Source organism: Cucurbita pepo, chromosome 1, assembly GCF_057944985.1.
Source record: "Cucurbita pepo subsp. pepo isolate OVF chromosome 1, ASM5794498v1, whole genome shotgun sequence".
Taxonomy (NCBI): Eukaryota; Viridiplantae; Streptophyta; class Magnoliopsida; order Cucurbitales; family Cucurbitaceae; genus Cucurbita; species Cucurbita pepo.
The window spans coordinates 3,519,669-3,537,861 of NC_141798.1; the positions used below are offsets into that span (position 1 = coordinate 3,519,669).

At 34.1% G+C, this 18,193-nt stretch overlaps 3 protein-coding genes across 3 annotated transcripts in view; 2 read left to right on the forward strand and 1 right to left on the reverse strand.

Moving 5' to 3' along the window:
- Positions 1 to 2,913: 2,913 nt before the first annotated feature.
- On the reverse strand, positions 2,914 to 4,763 carry LOC111810009 (protein EXPRESSION OF TERPENOIDS 1). The gene is made up of 2 exons (XM_023696541.2): positions 3,637 to 4,763; positions 2,914 to 3,409 (listed from the first exon to the last, which is right to left on the reverse strand). The coding sequence occupies exons 1-2, from the start codon at positions 4,076 to 4,078 to the stop codon at positions 3,042 to 3,044; spliced, it is 810 nt and encodes a 269-aa protein (XP_023552309.2). The 5' UTR covers positions 4,079 to 4,763; the 3' UTR covers positions 2,914 to 3,041.
- Positions 4,764 to 7,821: 3,058 nt separating this feature from the next.
- On the forward strand, positions 7,822 to 10,108 carry LOC111790896 (putative pectinesterase 53). The gene is made up of 5 exons (XM_023672013.2): positions 7,822 to 7,839; positions 7,949 to 8,282; positions 8,727 to 8,916; positions 9,231 to 9,673; positions 9,776 to 10,108. The coding sequence occupies exons 2-5, from the start codon at positions 7,963 to 7,965 to the stop codon at positions 9,954 to 9,956; spliced, it is 1,134 nt and encodes a 377-aa protein (XP_023527781.2). The 5' UTR covers positions 7,822 to 7,839; positions 7,949 to 7,962; the 3' UTR covers positions 9,957 to 10,108.
- Positions 10,109 to 14,066: 3,958 nt separating this feature from the next.
- The window catches only part of LOC111793670 (zinc finger CCCH domain-containing protein 44), a 10,627-nt gene continuing 6,500 nt past the window's right edge, over positions 14,067 to 18,193 (forward strand). The window contains exons 1-7 of the mRNA XM_023675664.2: positions 14,067 to 14,669; positions 15,133 to 15,212; positions 15,361 to 15,545; positions 15,917 to 16,811; positions 16,898 to 17,025; positions 17,924 to 17,983; positions 18,100 to 18,150. Of these exons, the coding sequence (XP_023531432.2) occupies positions 14,266 to 14,669; positions 15,133 to 15,212; positions 15,361 to 15,545; positions 15,917 to 16,811; positions 16,898 to 17,025; positions 17,924 to 17,983; positions 18,100 to 18,150 (1,803 nt within the window). The 5' untranslated portion in view covers positions 14,067 to 14,265. The remainder of the gene's footprint in view (positions 14,670 to 15,132; positions 15,213 to 15,360; positions 15,546 to 15,916; positions 16,812 to 16,897; positions 17,026 to 17,923; positions 17,984 to 18,099; positions 18,151 to 18,193) is intronic.

Sequence of the window (18,193 nt, forward strand, 5' to 3'; positions counted from 1 at the left end):
ACATACTGTTAATTGTAGACTTTGTAATGCTTTTCATCATAATCTATGAGAATTTACAGTCCTTAGACTTGTAGGTTTACCAATTTCAAAATGTTCCAATCCCAATATGGTCAATAATTCATGAACTGAAAATAAAAATCTCAAGAAACTATGTTGTTTCATCATTATTTATGTCATAATACAAGCTTAGCCCAAGGATTCACACAAATCCTGAAGCTTTTTCAGAAGAGTTGCTCTATCCAAACAAGATAAACCCAAAAAAAACATAAGATTTTCACATAATTCTCTCTTCTTCTGTTCTTCCAACACAAAACAGTTGAATATGTTTAGATCGACCTTGGTGGTTAATAATTATGAAGGTGCTGAAAATGCTATACCCTATTGTGTTATGGCATGAGATTATTAATTATTAAAGTCCACTGGTGCTGCCACCACCCTAATGCCCTAATGCCCTAATGCCCTAATGCCCTATTTCTCTTCTTCTTATTTTCTTCCATTTTGCTTTCACGTGATTCCTAGAACCTACTCCTTTTTCCATCACTCCCATACCATCTTTTCCAACTTTTTAGGGTTTTCTCACATGTGTATTTTTCCGTTTTTTTTGTTTTTTTTTTTTTTTTTTTTTTTTAATTTTATTTTCTTCATGGGTAACTTTTCTTTTTGGTTTTTTATTTTAATTTTGTTTTGCAAATTAAGTTTCAAAAATCAATATACCAACATTCTTGATTTAAAACAATACAAACTTAGCTCCATATCTTTTAATGGTAGATGCGAAATCTAATGAAATTGATGGAAGAATCGAGACGCTTTATCTTTAAAGTTGACTTTTCTAAAAGATGCTTTATATTAAAATCTAAATTATTTATATATATTGAGAGATTAAATTTATTTTATTTTTTCAAAAACTTCACCAATTTAAAAGGAGTGAAAGAAAAAACATAGGAAGAAGCTCATGATTGCTAATGATGCAATGCAAGAAACTGAGTGTTAAATTTGGAATTTTAAACAAAACCCTTTCAAATTCTCTACCCTCCTCATCGATCTCACTCTGTTTCATTTCCTTTCATTTCCAAATCCGCCGGCGCCGGCGCCGGTGCTGTCACAGATTTCTGTTACCGTCAAGCACCGGTTGTTTTGATCTCTTCATCAACTCAAGTCTTACCCTCCATGTTGTTCCAATGTCAATGCAGGTTCGTCTTTGTTCACTTCCCTGCATCATTCTTTTGTGCTACTCTATTTCATGCCTTCAATTTTTATTATTAATTTTTTTTCGTTTTAGTTTTTCGATTTTGTGTTAAAAAAAATATAAAACATTATAGATGAATTAAAGTTTATTTGTTCATCTCATTTTGTAATTTATTTCTATATGTTTCCATATTTTTTATTGGTTTGCTAAAGTAGTATAATAAATTAGGTTCTTAGTGATTCATTTTGGGTGGACTATATTCATTTGTCTATCATTTTACTTCTTCAAAAATTAATCAATTATTTAAATTCTACCGTCAAAATAATAAAATGAGATTATTTTTTAGATTATTTTTCTTTTGAATTTTGACCAAGAATTTAATAGATTAAGAAAAAAAGAAAAAAGAGTCTTATGCTAGAAGTAGGGTCGTTAGATCTTAGCTCCCTTAATCACTAACTCTCGAAGTCTCTCTCGCTCTAACTCTTTTTCCCTTTCGATTTATTCTTTCTCCATCACCTTAAATATGTTGCAACTATGCCCTCTTTTGTAGTCTATGTTTGCATCAGTTATGATTGCAGTGTGAAAGTGATGCACATCCAAAGAAAAATAAAGAAATGCATGTCTTACTATAGTCGTGTTAGCATAAGTCATGGTTGCATGCGACTGCATATCTCAATTCAAATAGTGGATTTACTTGGTATTTTTAATACTTAACCCGTTAAGAAAAAAGATGTAAAAGGATCGAGAAGACTTTTACGTTTTCAAGGTCAAACTTTTTGTTCTTAAAATGTTTTCCTTTGTTCTTTAAGAGTTTATATTGTTAATGGAGTTTGAGTAAGAGTTTATATTGTTAATGGTGTCTGGTAAACTCTTTTAAGTCGCATGTCCTAAATATTAGAATTAATTTAAAATTGTGATTTACGATAGAACCAAAGTTTCCGTATGCTAAAAGGAAAATTAATTTCATTGTCGAAAATCTATTGCTAGAAAGTCTTAGGGCTAGGTTGGGTGCTTTTCGAAATGTTTATGCGATTGTTTGAATATAATGACAGATACGTTATGTGGTGATATTTGATTATAATATTTGATTGTATGAAAATGATGCATGTTCTAAGTATGTGGTGATATTTGATTATAATATTTGATTGTATGAAAATGATGCATGTTCTAAGTACATCGATGTCTGTGCATAAATGTAATACATATTTAACACGAGATGCAGCCTAAAAATGACTAAGGTGACAATGTGTATGAAAGTGATGAAGGAGCGAAAGAGAGAGGGTGAATAAAATTTTCGAATTATTGAAATAACAGCTATTAATTTCCTTTATCTTTTTGGTAAAAAAAAAATGAAATTGTCACATTCATAGTTGTCTAGCTACAGCATTTCACATTTTTCATTCACTAAATACATTAATTGTGATTGATTGACATGCTGTTCACATTATTTTTATATAAAGAAAAAAAACATAGAATAACTTGCTCGTTTTAATAATCTCTGTCCTTTGAAACTTGTAATTTAAATTTTAAAATTCAAAATTTCATTTAAAACATAGGTATAAAACATTAAATAATGAATCAAAATAGATTGAAATCAGATAATTAATTAAAAATAAAAGGGTTTGAGGGATTGAGAATTACCAAATACGAAACGCAGAAAGAAAGAAAAAAGAAAAAAAGAGGAAAAGGGAGCATCGAAGTTCCAACAATGGCGGCACATTAATGCGAACTCTTGAAAAATTAAAAGCTTATAAATTTATGATAAAAAAATTATATACTCGTGCCACATACTTCCTTCATTATCCATTCTCAATTTCAGCTAATTCTCTTCGATTTCATAAAATTCATTACGACATTAAGACGTTGGGGGAAGAAAAAATTGCGTACCGGCGGCGACGTAGGTGTTCAGAGGAGCTGGGTACGGCGGAGGAGGATCGAGCAATGCGGTGCTGATGGGCGGCAATTCCATGGTGGTGGAGGGGGCGGTGATGAGGAGGGCGCCACCGTCGGGGGAGGCGGAGTTGGGTGGTGGTGGTGGTGGTGGTTGTTGTTGTTGTTGTTCAGGGCCGTGGTCGTAAAGAATGCCCTTGAAGGTATGGCCTCCGATGTTGACGGCTGTTTGGTAAGCAAATTGGTCGTTGGTTTCGTCCAACGTTGTCATTCGCACGCACCGAAACACCGCCGTTGAGCTCACTTCCACCGGAAAATTCCCCATTTCTAACCCTAAAACCAAAATTTTAAAAAAAGAAAAAAGAAAAAAAAAAAAAAAAAGAGAGACCATTTTAGAGAAAGAGAGAGATTGATTCTGTCAATCATGACCAAAATCGATGTGGGTCTTGCTGGAATTTGGAAAAACTTCCAAAACAAAGCCCTCCCTCACAAGAAATCTAAAAATCAAATAAAATATATATAAACAAAAATGAAAACAGCAAGAATTAATTTGATTGTACCTGAGGAAGCGGCGGTGTTGTCTCGAGGTCGTTTGAGATTAGTGCCGTCGCTGCGGAGGTGTCGCTCACGGCGTTTGGAGGCCGGAACCCAAGTACTTTTGACATGGGTTTCACAGTCAAAGCCACGACTTTTACAGCAAGTTCTACATCGCATGTGAAGGCAATCCTTTTTGGCTTGATTTCCACAGTCTTGGCAACTTATTACTTGCCCTCCCCCGTTTCTGCCGGATCTCAGCATCACCAACGACGATCTTGGAGGCGATTCATCGCCCGAGTAAACAAACCCTTCTCCCGCTTGCTGCTGTACCTGCTGTTGCTGCCATATTCCAAGGCTCTCATAATTTCTGTACCAAAATAATCCGTCCGTGATGGTGGTGGTGGTGGTAGTGGGAAGGTGATAATTGGGTTCTCTTCCGCCGCCTAGTGGGTAAAAACCGGCCATATTTCCACCGGAGATACTATTCCTGATTTGGAATTAAAATCCATATCAGAAACAACCTCTCAAGAGCGATCGAAAGCCAGAGTTGTAAAAAGGGTATGTATCAATCAATTCCTTTCCAACTTTTTCTCCTTACCTTCTCAAATTCTCGAAATTCTTAATCAAATTCTTCGTACTACAAGAGAAAAAAAAAAAGGGGGGGGAAGTAGAAAAGAGGTCGAATTGGGAATCAGATTCTGAAATCTCTCTGTCTCTCTCTCTGTCTCTCTGTCTCTCTGTCTCTCTAATACATTAAAGGGTATTTTTCTCTCTCTGTCTAAAACTGAAGTGAAGTCTGCAACGCCGCCATGGGCTTTGTTGCGCAGTGGGGGAAGGTGGGGGAAGGGGCGAAGTGCTAACTTAAATACACCACAAAAGTCCCATATCCACTCATATGCTGCCGCTGCTGCTGCCTCTTCTTCTTCTTCTTCTTCTTGCTGTTGCTGTTGCTGTTTTTCTTCTCTGTCTTCTCTGAGCCCTTTCCCTTTCTCTATGCTCTGATTATGTTGCAGTCGCAGACATGATTGATTACCTTTTCTCTCTCTTATTCTCTCTTTCTATGCCACTTTGTGTTACAGTTTCCGGTATCTCTCTGCAAGTGGAGATCATCCATCATCTACTAATTTCCCATCCTCATCTTACGGTCACTATTTTGCCACGTGTCGTTTTTAACTTCATCTTTTTTTTTTTTTTTTTGGCTGTGCAAAATTGTTCTGTTTTCTTTATGTCACACTGCCACGCGGTTTAATCCTTTCAACCAAAGACATCCCACTCCGGTCGTGTTTAGTATTTAATACGCATTTAATCAGTTTTTACATTTTACATTGGTTGTAGTTTATTTACAAGAAAAATGATTTATTATTTTATGACTTTTTTTTTTTAATTTATTTTGAAAATCCATAAATTCTGAAACTTCGCTGATGATTGCCATTAATTGAAATAATGTTTGATATTTTCCGTAGCTTTCAAATTTCCTTATTTTCGTTGGCGCTTGGAAAAAAAAAATCACATAAATTGACAAATGAAGCTTCCAAATACGAATTATTTTAATATTTAAAAATTATAAATATCGTATTTAATGAAAATACATATTCATAATTTAATTGGTAATAGTTTATATTCAACTTTTATGGAGTATAAATATTATTTTAAACTAATGTTTAAATTGTAATCTAAATTTTAAAATTGCTATTAAAACATAAACTAAACTTTGTTGTTATTGAATATCTTTAATATAAAGATATGAGAATCTAATACTATATATAGTACAATTAAATAATATTATTTTAGGACCATGGAAGAAAATATAATTATATATGAATAGAATGATCATATAATTACTTAAATTTTATATTTTATTTAAGCATTGATGGTGACTAAGATACCTATTATTATTTGATGTAACAAATCTCGATTTCTAAACTTAGGTAAATTGGACGTATTGTTTAATATTTCAAAAGTTGAAATATATATTTAAAATATTGATACGATCAAATTAATCCTAAGGTAAGTAGCGTGACAAAACAAATGAATGGAATAATTTTGACTTTATGACGTGGAATTTTCAAATTATTAAATATTAAATGAAATGGGGGATGTGTCAAAATTAAGTTCATTCAAATTAGACCTTATTTTTCACCCATTTAATTAAAATCATCCTTCCATTTTCAAACCTTTAATTTAATTTTGTAATAAATAAACAGGACCACTCTCTAATTGAAATGTAGTTTTTACTTAATTTAATCTTTTAAAACTTGCTATGATTATTATTTTAATTTCTTAATTTAGATTTTTATTTTATTTTTAAATAATCTTTATATTTTGAAAATTAGCGTAGGCCAAATTTCCAATTTTCCATTTTCCATTTTCCGTTATTTTCTGAAGGAAAAAAAAATCAATTAAGTGTATAAATTAATAATTGTAAAATTTTGTATAATTAATATTTATCTTTACCTTGATATGTTTACCGTTAGATTAGATTTTATTTTCCTTGACTTAAAAAAAAAAAAAATATATATATATATATATATATATATATATATAAATCTTTTTAGTATTATTTTTTATTTTTAGAATTACATTCTCTCTACTAACTTAGACGGACAATTACAAATGGTATCAGACCGAAACACCCGATAATGTGCAAGGAAGTTGAGCCCCAAAAGGAAGTGGACACAAGGTGTTGTGCGAGCAAGGACGCTGGCCTCAAAGAGGAGTGAATTGTGAGATCTCACATCGGTTTGGGAGATCTAATTTGTGTGGATAGAATTTAAAATGACAAGTTAAGGTGTCGTTTTCAGCTTTTTGTTAATATATAGCTGGCTTACATTCGCGCATGCTCTTACTTTTCTTTTCTCCCACTGGTTTTAAATGGCCCCAATCTATGAACTTCCACCCTTTTGTTTATGGGTCATGTTTTGTTCTTCTTTCTTCACATTGCATGCAAGACTCGAGGCCCATATCTACTCCTTTATTATGTTACATTAATTACCAAAGTTGAAGTTAAAACCAAGGTGTTGTGATAGCATGACATGAAATAATGGCACCAAATAGAGAGAGTAGTAGTGAAGGAGTTTGATGTTGCCATCTGCCTCCACTTTTGTTAACACACATCCATCACATGCTTGTTTCATTATGATCATTCTTAACACACATTTCTTACAACGTTTTCTTTCCCCAACATATCTCATATCATCCACCACACTTGCTTCAATGCTTGGTGGCTGTCTTACTACAATGGATGAGAAGGACTAATGGTCCAAATACAGAGGAGAGAATGAAACAAAAACACAATATGGTTTGATCATTTGGTTATGACATTGAAAATGATATCTTCTGGGAGTCACATGCACTGTGATTAATTTTTTGGCCCACCACCTTCCTCTTCTTCTCTCATCTCTCTGCCTTCTATTCCCTGTTCAGATCCTTAAACTTCTTCAATTTATTAACAAACCCAATACCCAATCACCTCATTATTTATTTCATATTCAAATTTCAAATAATGTGTCACGTGTCTTTATCGTAGACGTTTAATCGATCAAGTATAGAGTTATCAAATTGAGATCAAATCTAAAGGGTCGGGATAAAATGTGCTCTAAATTAAGATAAATGTGTGATTTAAAAAAAAAAAAAAAAAAAAAAAAAAACATAAAGGAAATATTTATCAAACCAAACATTATCTTCTTTTTTGCCCATCACTCTTATGGTTCTATTCTCCCATGATGAGGATGAACTTTGTCATCTTCTAAAAAACCCACTTCTCCAAAATTAAGAAAAAGTTTAATTTCCCTTTCCTTGTCCACATTTTCAATCTGAGACCTTATTATAAACTTCGTCAAAACACTGTCACACTCTTAATATTTTTTGTCCATCATATTGTGGAATGAAATTATGCGATTGACAGCTTGTAATGTTTAATGAAATTGTAAAAATGCTTCATTTTTGTTTATATTAACATACATTAAATGGTCACACTATGAGAGTCTTATATTAAACAATGAGGCGATTATAACTGCCTCCACCAATAGTTGTCGGCCACAAAATGAAGAACAAAAAACAACACATATCTATTGGAATTCAAAGGCTCTAACTTCCAAGGAAAAGACAATGAAAAATACCATTTAAACACAAAACTCACATATGGGTCTAAAAAAATTTCATGGCTGTTAATGGCAATACAGACAATTTGAATACAGACACACAGCTGCAAGATTCCCCCGATGTTGGTCTCTCTCTCTCTCTCTCTCTCTCTCTCTCTTTCTTTCTTCTATATTTTTCAATCTCCTTTTAAACCTCTCGTTTCTCTTAAAACACTTATCTACATTGCAATTGCAGTTGCAGCCGACAAGATGAGGATGCTGAATTTTTTTGTTCTGGTGGTGATGATGCTGCTGTCGGGCGCCGCCGTTTCTCACGGCCAAAACTGGACGGTTGGCGGCGGGAGAATGAGAAAAGTTGAAGATGAGTACTTGAAGTGGATTAGACATATGGGTTCTTTCAAGCACTCTCTTTTTCAAAACACCAAGAACAAGTTCAAGCCTTGTTTGACGCTCAGGGTTTCCAAGAAGCCTAAGGCTGGGGGATTCCGGTCGGTGCAGAAAGCTATCGACTCTCTGCCCCTCATCAACCGGTGCCGGGTCGTCATCCATGTCGCCGCCGGAATCTACAGGTCACTTTCATTTTACTCATTTTTAATATATAACTATTTCTTTTGTTCAAAAAATCATAAACTTTCCCATTTATATTTAATTGGTTTCAAAAAGTGTAATTTAATAAATCATTGTCGACATTTTTTAAATAAAAAAATTACTTTTTTATAAGATATAAAATCAAAATTTTAAAATTTTATTAGACACAAACATAAAAATCTAAATACATCATTGTCGTACTAAAAAAATTGAAAATTGTTTTCGATTGACTACAAAACACTTTTTAGCTCAAAAACATATGCTAAAATTAGAATCTTTTTAATATCAAATTTCAAGAGTCTGTCAAAATTAATTGTATATATATATATATATATATATATTTAATACAAATGCATTTATTAAATTAAAAAAAATATGGAATTAAAATAAAAGGTTAAAGAGGTGTTTGTTGGATGTTTTATTAGGGAGAAGGTTGAGATTCCGGGGATGATGAGTTACATATGGGTGGAGGGAGAAGGGGCGGAGAAGACGATCATTGAATGGAGCGACACGGCGGACCATATGGGTGACAACGGCCGTCCGATCGGCACTTTTGGTTCTGCAACTTTTGCTGTTAATTCTCCCTTCTTCGTTGCTAGGAACATCACCTTCAAGGTTACTTTTTTACCCTCTAAATATATATATTCAATATTTTTGTTTATATTTTAAATTTAAGAGGGAATAAAATAGGAGTGTCGTATGTAAATGGTAATTTGCTTGTGACTTCCGATGACTGGACTGACATATAGTTCTTGGAAGCATATGGAGACTACAATTTAAAATGTCATAATGGTCGGTATCAATTTTTTAATTTATTATGACAATTAATACGGAATTGTAAGTATTCCACTTTTTGTACTTTTGTATTCTTTTATTTATTTCGCAAACAATAATTAATTAATTTTTTCTTTTAATTTTAAATAAAACAGAACAAGGCGAGGGCGCCGCCGTCGGGGGCTTTGGGGAAGCAAGCGGTGGCTTTCAGAATAACGGGAGATGCGGCTGCGTTCATAAGCTGCAGGTTTATCGGTGCGCAGGACACGCTGTACGACCACTTGGGGCGGCACTACTTCAAGGACTGCTATATCGAGGGGTCGGTGGATTTCGTGTTCGGGGACGGGCTGTCCATCTACGTGGGGTGCCATTTGCACGCCATCACGGATAGCTACGGCGCTCTGACCGCCCAGAAGAGGAACAGCCTACTGGAGGAAACGGGGTTTTCGTTTCTGAACTGTAAGGTTTCCGGGTCGGGGGCTCTGTATTTGGGGCGGGCCTGGGGCAGCTTCTCCCGTGTGGTGTTTGCTTATACCTTCATGGATAAAATCATCACTCCCACTGGTTGGTACAACTGGGGCGACAAAAACCGCGAATTGTAAGTCTTTTTTTTTTTTTTTTTTTTTTTTTTTTTCTTAATTAATTATTTGAAAAAAAAAAAAAAAAAAAAAACATAATGATGAGGTGTATGCGGATGTAGGACTGTATTTTATGGGCAATACAGATGCTCAGGACCAGGAGCAGATTATGGAGGACGAGTTTCATGGTCTAGAGAACTCACTGAGTCTGAAGCCAACCCCTTTGTGTCTCTCGATTTTATTGGTGCAAAGGAATGGCTTCCAAAGCGCACTCATCTCGCCATTAAATCACCACCACATTGACTCTCTCCTTTTTTTTTTTTTTTTTTTTTTTGAGAAAGTGTTGAAAAGATAGGGTGGACCACGTGTTTTAGTTGTCGGAATTCATTGGACCATCATGTTTTCACCCTCCTCAACCCCCAAATATTTCAGAAATGGTAGTTTTTTTTTTTTTTTTTTATAAAAAAGAAAAAATTGGTCTATGCATCGTGAAATGTAAAAGGATGGGGCCACTTGGAAAAGGGTTGTGAATAAAAATGACCCAAATCTAGACAACACTGAAATCTACCTAAAAGCGAGCCCAACAAAGGGATAAACACCATTATTGTGTTGAGGCTGACTAGAGGCTGCCCAAGGCCAACAAGGACCCACCCTTAAGGTCCACCACAGTTCACTCGACCAAGTCTTATGGGGACGAATGCTTTGCCGACAAGAATGATAAATATAAACCAGGGTGTGGCATGAGGAACACCCGACTTCCCACCAATCCTCTCAAACCTCAAGCTCACCCATGTTTTGGGTCCAGCCCAACCTCTTTCAAGTATACGTAGACTAGATGATGAATGTTAGAAGAATACCTTAAGATATAGGATCGGATAAAATGGATTTTTTACTAAATTATAACTATGAATAACTCGTACACCATCAATTTGCTTGTTGTAACGACCCACATTCATAATTCGAATTTGACAATTATTGTCAATAACATTCTGTTATGAATTAGAATAAGTATAAATAATAAAAGTATCATAAAATTTAAACTTAAAAAAATATAAGTTCAATATGAAAGCACTTTATTAGCCTTTGATCTCGGGGGGAGATATAGTAGTTGACCAAAATTCTGAACCACACTATTATTTTTTTTTTCTTTTTTTTTAAACATAACACATTTTATTAAACTATGTATTGAATTGATGCTCGTGGTTTGAAAACATAAACCCATGTGAATCAAAAAAATATATAAACCCATACATTCCAACGTGAAGACATAGATTTATTCATTATAAATTTTAATAATAAAAATTAAATTGACTATTTATATAAAAAATAATAATTTAATCTCGAACTCAATAATATAATAAAACTAACCCCATACTAATTACTCGAAGAAGTTTATGGTTTAGCGGATAACGTTCAAATATTTTTAAATAAATAAAATGATGTGTTTTGATTGATTCCGTTGTAGTTATGGTTAATTTGACATGTAGTTTCCCTTAAATATTAATTTGATTATGTATAAAAAAATCTAAAAGTTGCCGTATTTATACATTCAAATCCTTAAGGATTGAATCACATATGATTATCCCGTAAAATATTAGTTTTTCTCCATTAATAGATTTAAATATATGCCTTACTTACATGTTTTCATACCAGTAACAATTACAAGATTGATTGTATCAATAGTGCTACTAAAATAAATCACACACTCTTATTTGTATATTATAATACATATTTGTAAGTTATTTCTTAAATGAAATTATTTCATGCGTCTCTAAAATTTTGATATGTTAAATTTTTACTAAAATAATAAAAAGAAAATATTATTAATGAAGAGATTTCAGATCATAAATTCCTAACTGTTAAGAATGAGATAGAAAATATAATTGGGAAGGTGTATATTATCATTGATATTGACATCCTTTAAATAGGATACGAAAAGTACAAATAGAAAAATATAAAATAATTAAATACTGAGAATAAAATAAAATATACTCTAAATCTAACCATAAATGGAAGAATATTAAGATATAATATCTAAGATATATTCCATAAATAATATATCTCAACACTCCCCCTCAAGTTGGAGAGTGTATGTTAATCACGTCCAACTTGTCTTTAACTTGTCTTTACGGTAGGTCAATAACACCCAAGTTGTCTTTCAATCTTGTCTTCTCAGTAATGAAAATATCTGTCAAAAAATAGACCGCCTTTGATTGGTTTGCATTTTTAGACTTTCAAGAAATTATTGAATTTTCAAGAAAGATGCAAGACTCAGAAATAGGCCGCAATGATTGACTCGAGGATTGGTAACTTGTCCCATTTAATTTGATTTGGAACAAGTGAATATCCTCCCTGATCACTTATTTGTCCATGCATAAATGCTTTAGAAATAGACCGCAATGATTGACTCGAGGATTGATAACTTGTCCATTTAATTTGATTTGGAACAAGTGAATATCTTCCATGATCACTTCTTGGTCCATGCATAAATGCTTTAGTGGATAATAACACCAAGATCGGTGCTTTGGATCACTTGAGAGGCTGTGAAAGAAAATACGAACATCTTGAATATGTCACCTTTGAGCTTGGTGAGAAATTTGAAGATGCTTATAACGTATTCTTGATATTGGATGATTGACGACGGTAAAGGCTTCACTGATTGGTTAGGGTTTGGCTTTAGGTTTAATACTCCCCTTAGACTCAGAGTCCAAGGGGGTATTAGGAATACCACGATCGGAGCTTTGATATTAGGAATATCAAGATCGGTGCTCTGATACCATGTTAAGAATGAGATAGAAAATATAATTGGGAAGGTGTATATTATCATTGATATTGATATCCTTTAAATAGGATACGAAAAGTACAAATGAGGAAAATATAAAATAATTAAATACTGAGAATAAAATAAAATATACTCTAAATCTAACCATAAATGGAAGAATATTAAGATATAATATCTAGGATATATTCCATAAATAATATCTTTCAACACTAACTTAATACTCATTGCATTTAAATGGTATAAAAATTTGAATTTTGTTTTGTAAATAAGAAATGGTGTAATTAGATTAGACGCAAATAGAAAGAACAAAAGAGAACGGGGGGTGACCTGGACGGGAACATGTTTTAAGCGTTTTTAGCAAAGGGAATTTTTCATGGAGGTGGAGTGGTCCCCGGGTTTTCCGTGGCAGTGACAGCGTGTTTTGCACCCACGTGGTGATCGAAGCGAAGCCTACCACATCACCCACAACACGGCTTCGTTTGGTTTGACCATTAACTTCCTTACTTTTATTTCCTTACTCCTCCACCGTGTCGCCATTATATTCAGACGCGTCCTTAAAATATTTCACTCCGTTTTTTCTAACAGCAAATATTGAAAATTAAAATGTAATATTTAAAAATATAAGAATTAGATTGAAATAAACTCGAAAGTATATAATATTTTGATACTTTTACCAAACTTAGGCATAATATTTTGATTCCGAATAAGATGGGGGTGTTCATCCTGGAATTGTGACCTAATACATTGCCATTTTCTATTAATTCAGTCACGTGGACCTTTGTCCTTTCTAGATTGTTTGTTAAATGTGAACATTTTGTTGGGAATTAAGGATGGGAGGGTTCATAATTGGAGTCTACATTTAATTTCATTGACTCAGTGCATAGTTTAGGAATGAATTCTATTTTTATTTTCACCTACTACTCTACTTTTAAATCATTTATCAGAGTTTAAACATTTAATTAAACTAAATTATTCCTTTTCTTTTTTTATAAAGAAAACACAACAATTCATTCACATACACGCATCATAAAAAGTTTGAAATCCCAACTTTTCAATTCTAAAACCATATTTGCTAATCCAACCTGTCTAAACAAATTACAAATTTACAAGTAACCATTTGAAATTGATATTATATGGTTTAATGAAGGTGGAGGTTGAAGAGTGTGTTTATGAAGTCTAGATGTTATTAATAGATATTAATAATAATAATTTTTTGAATGTGGAATTAATTCTTACCAAAATAGGGTAAAAAGTGAGTGCCAAGGGTAACTTCAACAATGGAGAAAAGAATTTTACAGAGAAATAAATGGAAGTACATCCCCCGAGAAACGCAGTGAAAAATTTAGGTGTTGGTCAAAATGAGAGAACAAAAAAGAGAATGAAGCAGAAAATAATTAGGAATGCTTATTTTCAAATGTTGCCACAAAAAGGAAAAAAGAAAAAAAAAAGGAAATTTTGTTGAGGCGGGAGTCCATCCCTCCCAAACTTTACGTACTCAATCTTCTCTCTCTCTCTCTCTCTCTCTCTCTCTCTCTCTCTCTCTCTCTCACTAAAGCAGTAAAAAAAAGAAAAAAAGAAAAAAAGAAAAAAAGAAAAAAAGAAAAAAAGAAAAAAAAAAGAGGGGAATAAACAAAATGGGGTGTCACATCCTCCTCACCCAGTCCCATTTCCAAATGCTTTCTGGCCAGACCAGACCAGACCGACCACGGAAAGGCTTCCTTGCGTTGCCTTGCCTTCTCCACAACTTAGGGTTGCCAATTCAACTTCAACCTCTGCTTACTTTCCATTCCTCTTCCCATCCTTAATTTCCTTTGATCCTCTTCGATCTTCATGGATAAACCCGACGACCCGCCTTTTGATTTCCATAAACCCCGTCTACAATCCCATGACCGGGATGCTCCGCTCTCAGACGTCTCCGTTTTGGGGAATTCTGCTCAGGCTCCGGACCTGATGGATGTCGATCATTCCTGTTCTGTTCCGGATACGGATGATTCGCAGCTGGTTGGAGCTCCGGTTCAGATGGCTGGACCGGTCGTTGTTTCGAAAGCTGGTGGTGATTCTTTACTTACGGTGAATGGGGGATTGAAGGAGAAGAGTTTGGGGATTCGGCGGCGAGGTCGGCCGCCTCGGTGCCAAGTCAAGGCCCCGCCGCCTTCTCTGCAGCAAAACAAGGACGAGGAGGATGTGTGTTTTATTTGTTTTGATGGTGGGACTCTTGTTCTCTGTGATCGACGGTGAGTGGAATTTGTTTTTGTCAATTTGTTGTCTCGTACTCTCGTGGTTTGCCGTGAGTTTCGGGGATATGGGAGGATTTTTGTACTTCGAATTTTGTTGATTCTTTGCTTTGCATTTGCGCTTGCGCCTTCGCCTTTTATTTAGGGAATTATGTCTCGATCACAATTGAGATTTGTTCATTAATTGTATCTTCTATTTAAGCGGAGAATCCGCTGTTAATATAATACGTAGCTCAAATGATTTTTTTTTTTCTTGATCTAGTTGAGGTGAGGTAGGGAAATAGTAAGTCTTTAATTTTGTACATTAAGGTGAGGAAGAGTTCTTCCTATTGGAGCATTGTATTACAATTTGAGCTAAATTGTTTCCATTTATTGTCTGTTAGTCTTTGCATGTGCCGGCTTGTGATATGTTTGATTCGTTTCCCCTTCAAAAAATGGGTTTTCATTCGTTGTTAATTGACAGAGGTTGTCCGAAGGCTTATCATCCATCATGCGTCAAGCGAGATGAGTCATTCTTTCGATCGAAAGCTAAATGGAACTGTGGTATGTAGCTTCGTGTTTTTTTTTTTTTTTTTTTTTTTTTTTTAAAATTTTGTTTTACGTAGTAGGAGCGGATGTCATTATAATACTGGTTACCCAGTATTCACCATCTTATAATATTCAAGATGCAATTCTTTTCATCATTGTGCAGGATGGCATATATGCACTAATTGTCAGAAGGCTTCCTATTATATGTGCTACACTTGCCCGTTTTCTCTGTGCAAAGGATGCACTAAAGGTGCTGATTATCAATGTGTTAGGGGAAGCAAAGGGTTCTGTGGAACATGTATGAAAATAATAATGTTAATCGAGAAAAGCACTCCTGAAGCAGAATCGGTAAGCAAAAATTCTATATGCCATTCCTGTCTATGCATGCATGATGATATTTTATTTCTTAATTCTACTTATTCTTCCATTTTTATAGTGGAGCATATGAAAAAATGCATTCGTAATTTGACACATGCATGTATACGCAAGAAAACCATTTTTGCTTTCTATTTCACTTAATGATTCCTGGATTGAGATTAACATTCAATCTTCTTTAATCTCTAAGTACCTCGCGATAAACTCATCTAGATGTTCATAGTATTAGTCTTGTATTTGGATCTTGTTATGAGATTCATCTATCAGCCATTTTCTGTATGTCAGTTCCTAATTTATGCCTTTTATTTTCTTCTTAACATCAAAACTGTTCTTAAAATATGCAGGTCCAAGTGGATTTTGATGACAAAGGTAGCTGGGAGTATCTTTTTAAAGTGTACTGGATATATTTAAAAGAAAAACTCTCTTTAACTATAGATGAGCTCATTCGAGCTAAGAATCCATGGAAAGGAAGCATGGATCATAAGGTGGCTCCTAGTGAGCCTTATGATGGCAGTATTAATAAAAGCCATGGAGCTCATAATTCATATAGAAGCCTTAAATCGCAGAGGAAAAGGCCTAACAGGCAACAAAGCTCTATGAATAATTTCAGTTATGGAGTTGACAGACCTAGTAGTAGTGAGGGGACACAATTGTCTGGAACCACAAAATGGGCAACTAAGGAGCTCATGGACTTTGTTGCACATATGAGAAATGGTGACACACCCAGGCTTTCACCATTTGATGTAGAAGCTTTACTGCTGGAGTATGTGAAGAAAAATAATCTTTGGGATCCTCAACAGCAATGCCAAATTATTTGTGATTGGAGGCTTATCAATCTATTTGGGAAATCTCGTATCAGTCCCTTTGAGATGCTAAATCTTCTTGAATCTCACATACACACAAAAGAAACTGCAGCTGATAATGTTAGCACAGGATCTGGTGTAGTGATCAATCCAATTGAAAGCAAAGAGAAGTGTGATTGTGATACAGTAGATGAATATGAAAGAAAGCATAAAACTAGCAAGAAAGCTGATGAGAGTGGGCAGCAATTAAATGCAGATGAACATGCAGCAATTGATGTTCAGAACATTAACTTGATCTACATGCGGCGTGATTTGATAGTGAGCCAAATTGATGATGATAAAAAATTTAATGATATGGTTGTAGGCTCAATTGTGAGAATACAGATTCCAAATAACGATGAAAAGCATGAATTTCATAGGCTTGTCCAAGTTGTAGGTATTAATATCGAATAATAATGCCTCGTAATGAAATTGAGTTATTATTTCTTACTCTCCTTCGTAACATTTTGCTGATGTTAGCAGGCATAAGCAAAATTTCTACACCATACACAGTCGGTGAGAAAACAATTGATGTGATGCTTGATGTATTGAACTTGGACAAAAGAGAGACTGTGTCCATTGATAGGATTTCTAACCAAGAATTTACTGAGGTTAGTAAATTTACCCTGTTAATTGTTGTTTGTTATTGTCATCTGTCTTTTGAAACCCCATGGCTAGTTTGAAATTAGATGACTGAATTTACAACGATGGTTCTATATATATATTAATATTATGCAACTTAGATTCAATTATTATGCTTAAATCTGTAATTGTCTTAGTTGTCATTGGAAGTGGGCCCTCATCTGTTATAAATTACATGTAAAGCTGAATGATTTGTCTTTGGAGTTCCCACTGGCTGGTTTTTTGTAGATTTATTTCCGTCCGTTTTGAAGGTTTCAAGAGCATCCTTCATCTTACGGTCATACAGTTTTGCTTCTAGTATAGGCCATTTCAAGTAGATAACGTTGCTACACCTTCTAAGTTGGACCCTTGCTTCATTCTCGGATTTTACATCTTGTTTTTGAAATATAATTACTTGGCAGGAAAAGCCCATGGCTAGTATTTTCACATGTTTGGTCTCAAATATTGTCTTCTCATTTTATTTCCGAAAAGAAAGTCCAAGTTATCATTTCTTTTGGAGACTGAATGGGATTCAGATTAAGAAACTAAACAAACAAAGTGAACTTTATTAATGGGTTAGAAGACTTTTTTTTATGTCCACATGCTTATAACTCAAAAGAAGGCAAAAAGGGAAAAGAGGCCAAATTTTTGTAATCATTGTTTTGAGATACTTTCTCGCTATAGTCATCCCCCAAATGTTTGTGTATCATCTTTGACTTCTCTAGTTCAAAGTAGTGTTATTGTTTGCTGGTGATCATCTATTTGACATGATGTGATAATGTGATTGACATGATTGTCATGGTGTATTATTTATTTATTTAAAAAAAAATATGTGCATGCATTTTACGCTTCTTGTGGTGGTATTGATGTATTAGTATATGTACTCAGGAAGAATGTAGGCGTTTACGCCGGAGCATAAAGTGTGGACTTGTAGAGCGATTCAGTATTGTAAGATTGCATTATCCATAACTCTTTATATATTTCAGTCTGTTTTAGCTGTTGTGAATTAACCTTTTTTATAGAGATCGAGTTGCCAATAGAGATGTTTGTTTTTTTTACGGCAGAGTGAAATTCTGGACAAAGGACGGGAACTTCATGCATTGAAGATTAATGATGTGAGTTGAACCCCGCCTTTTCCAATTATGAGGTCTAATTACA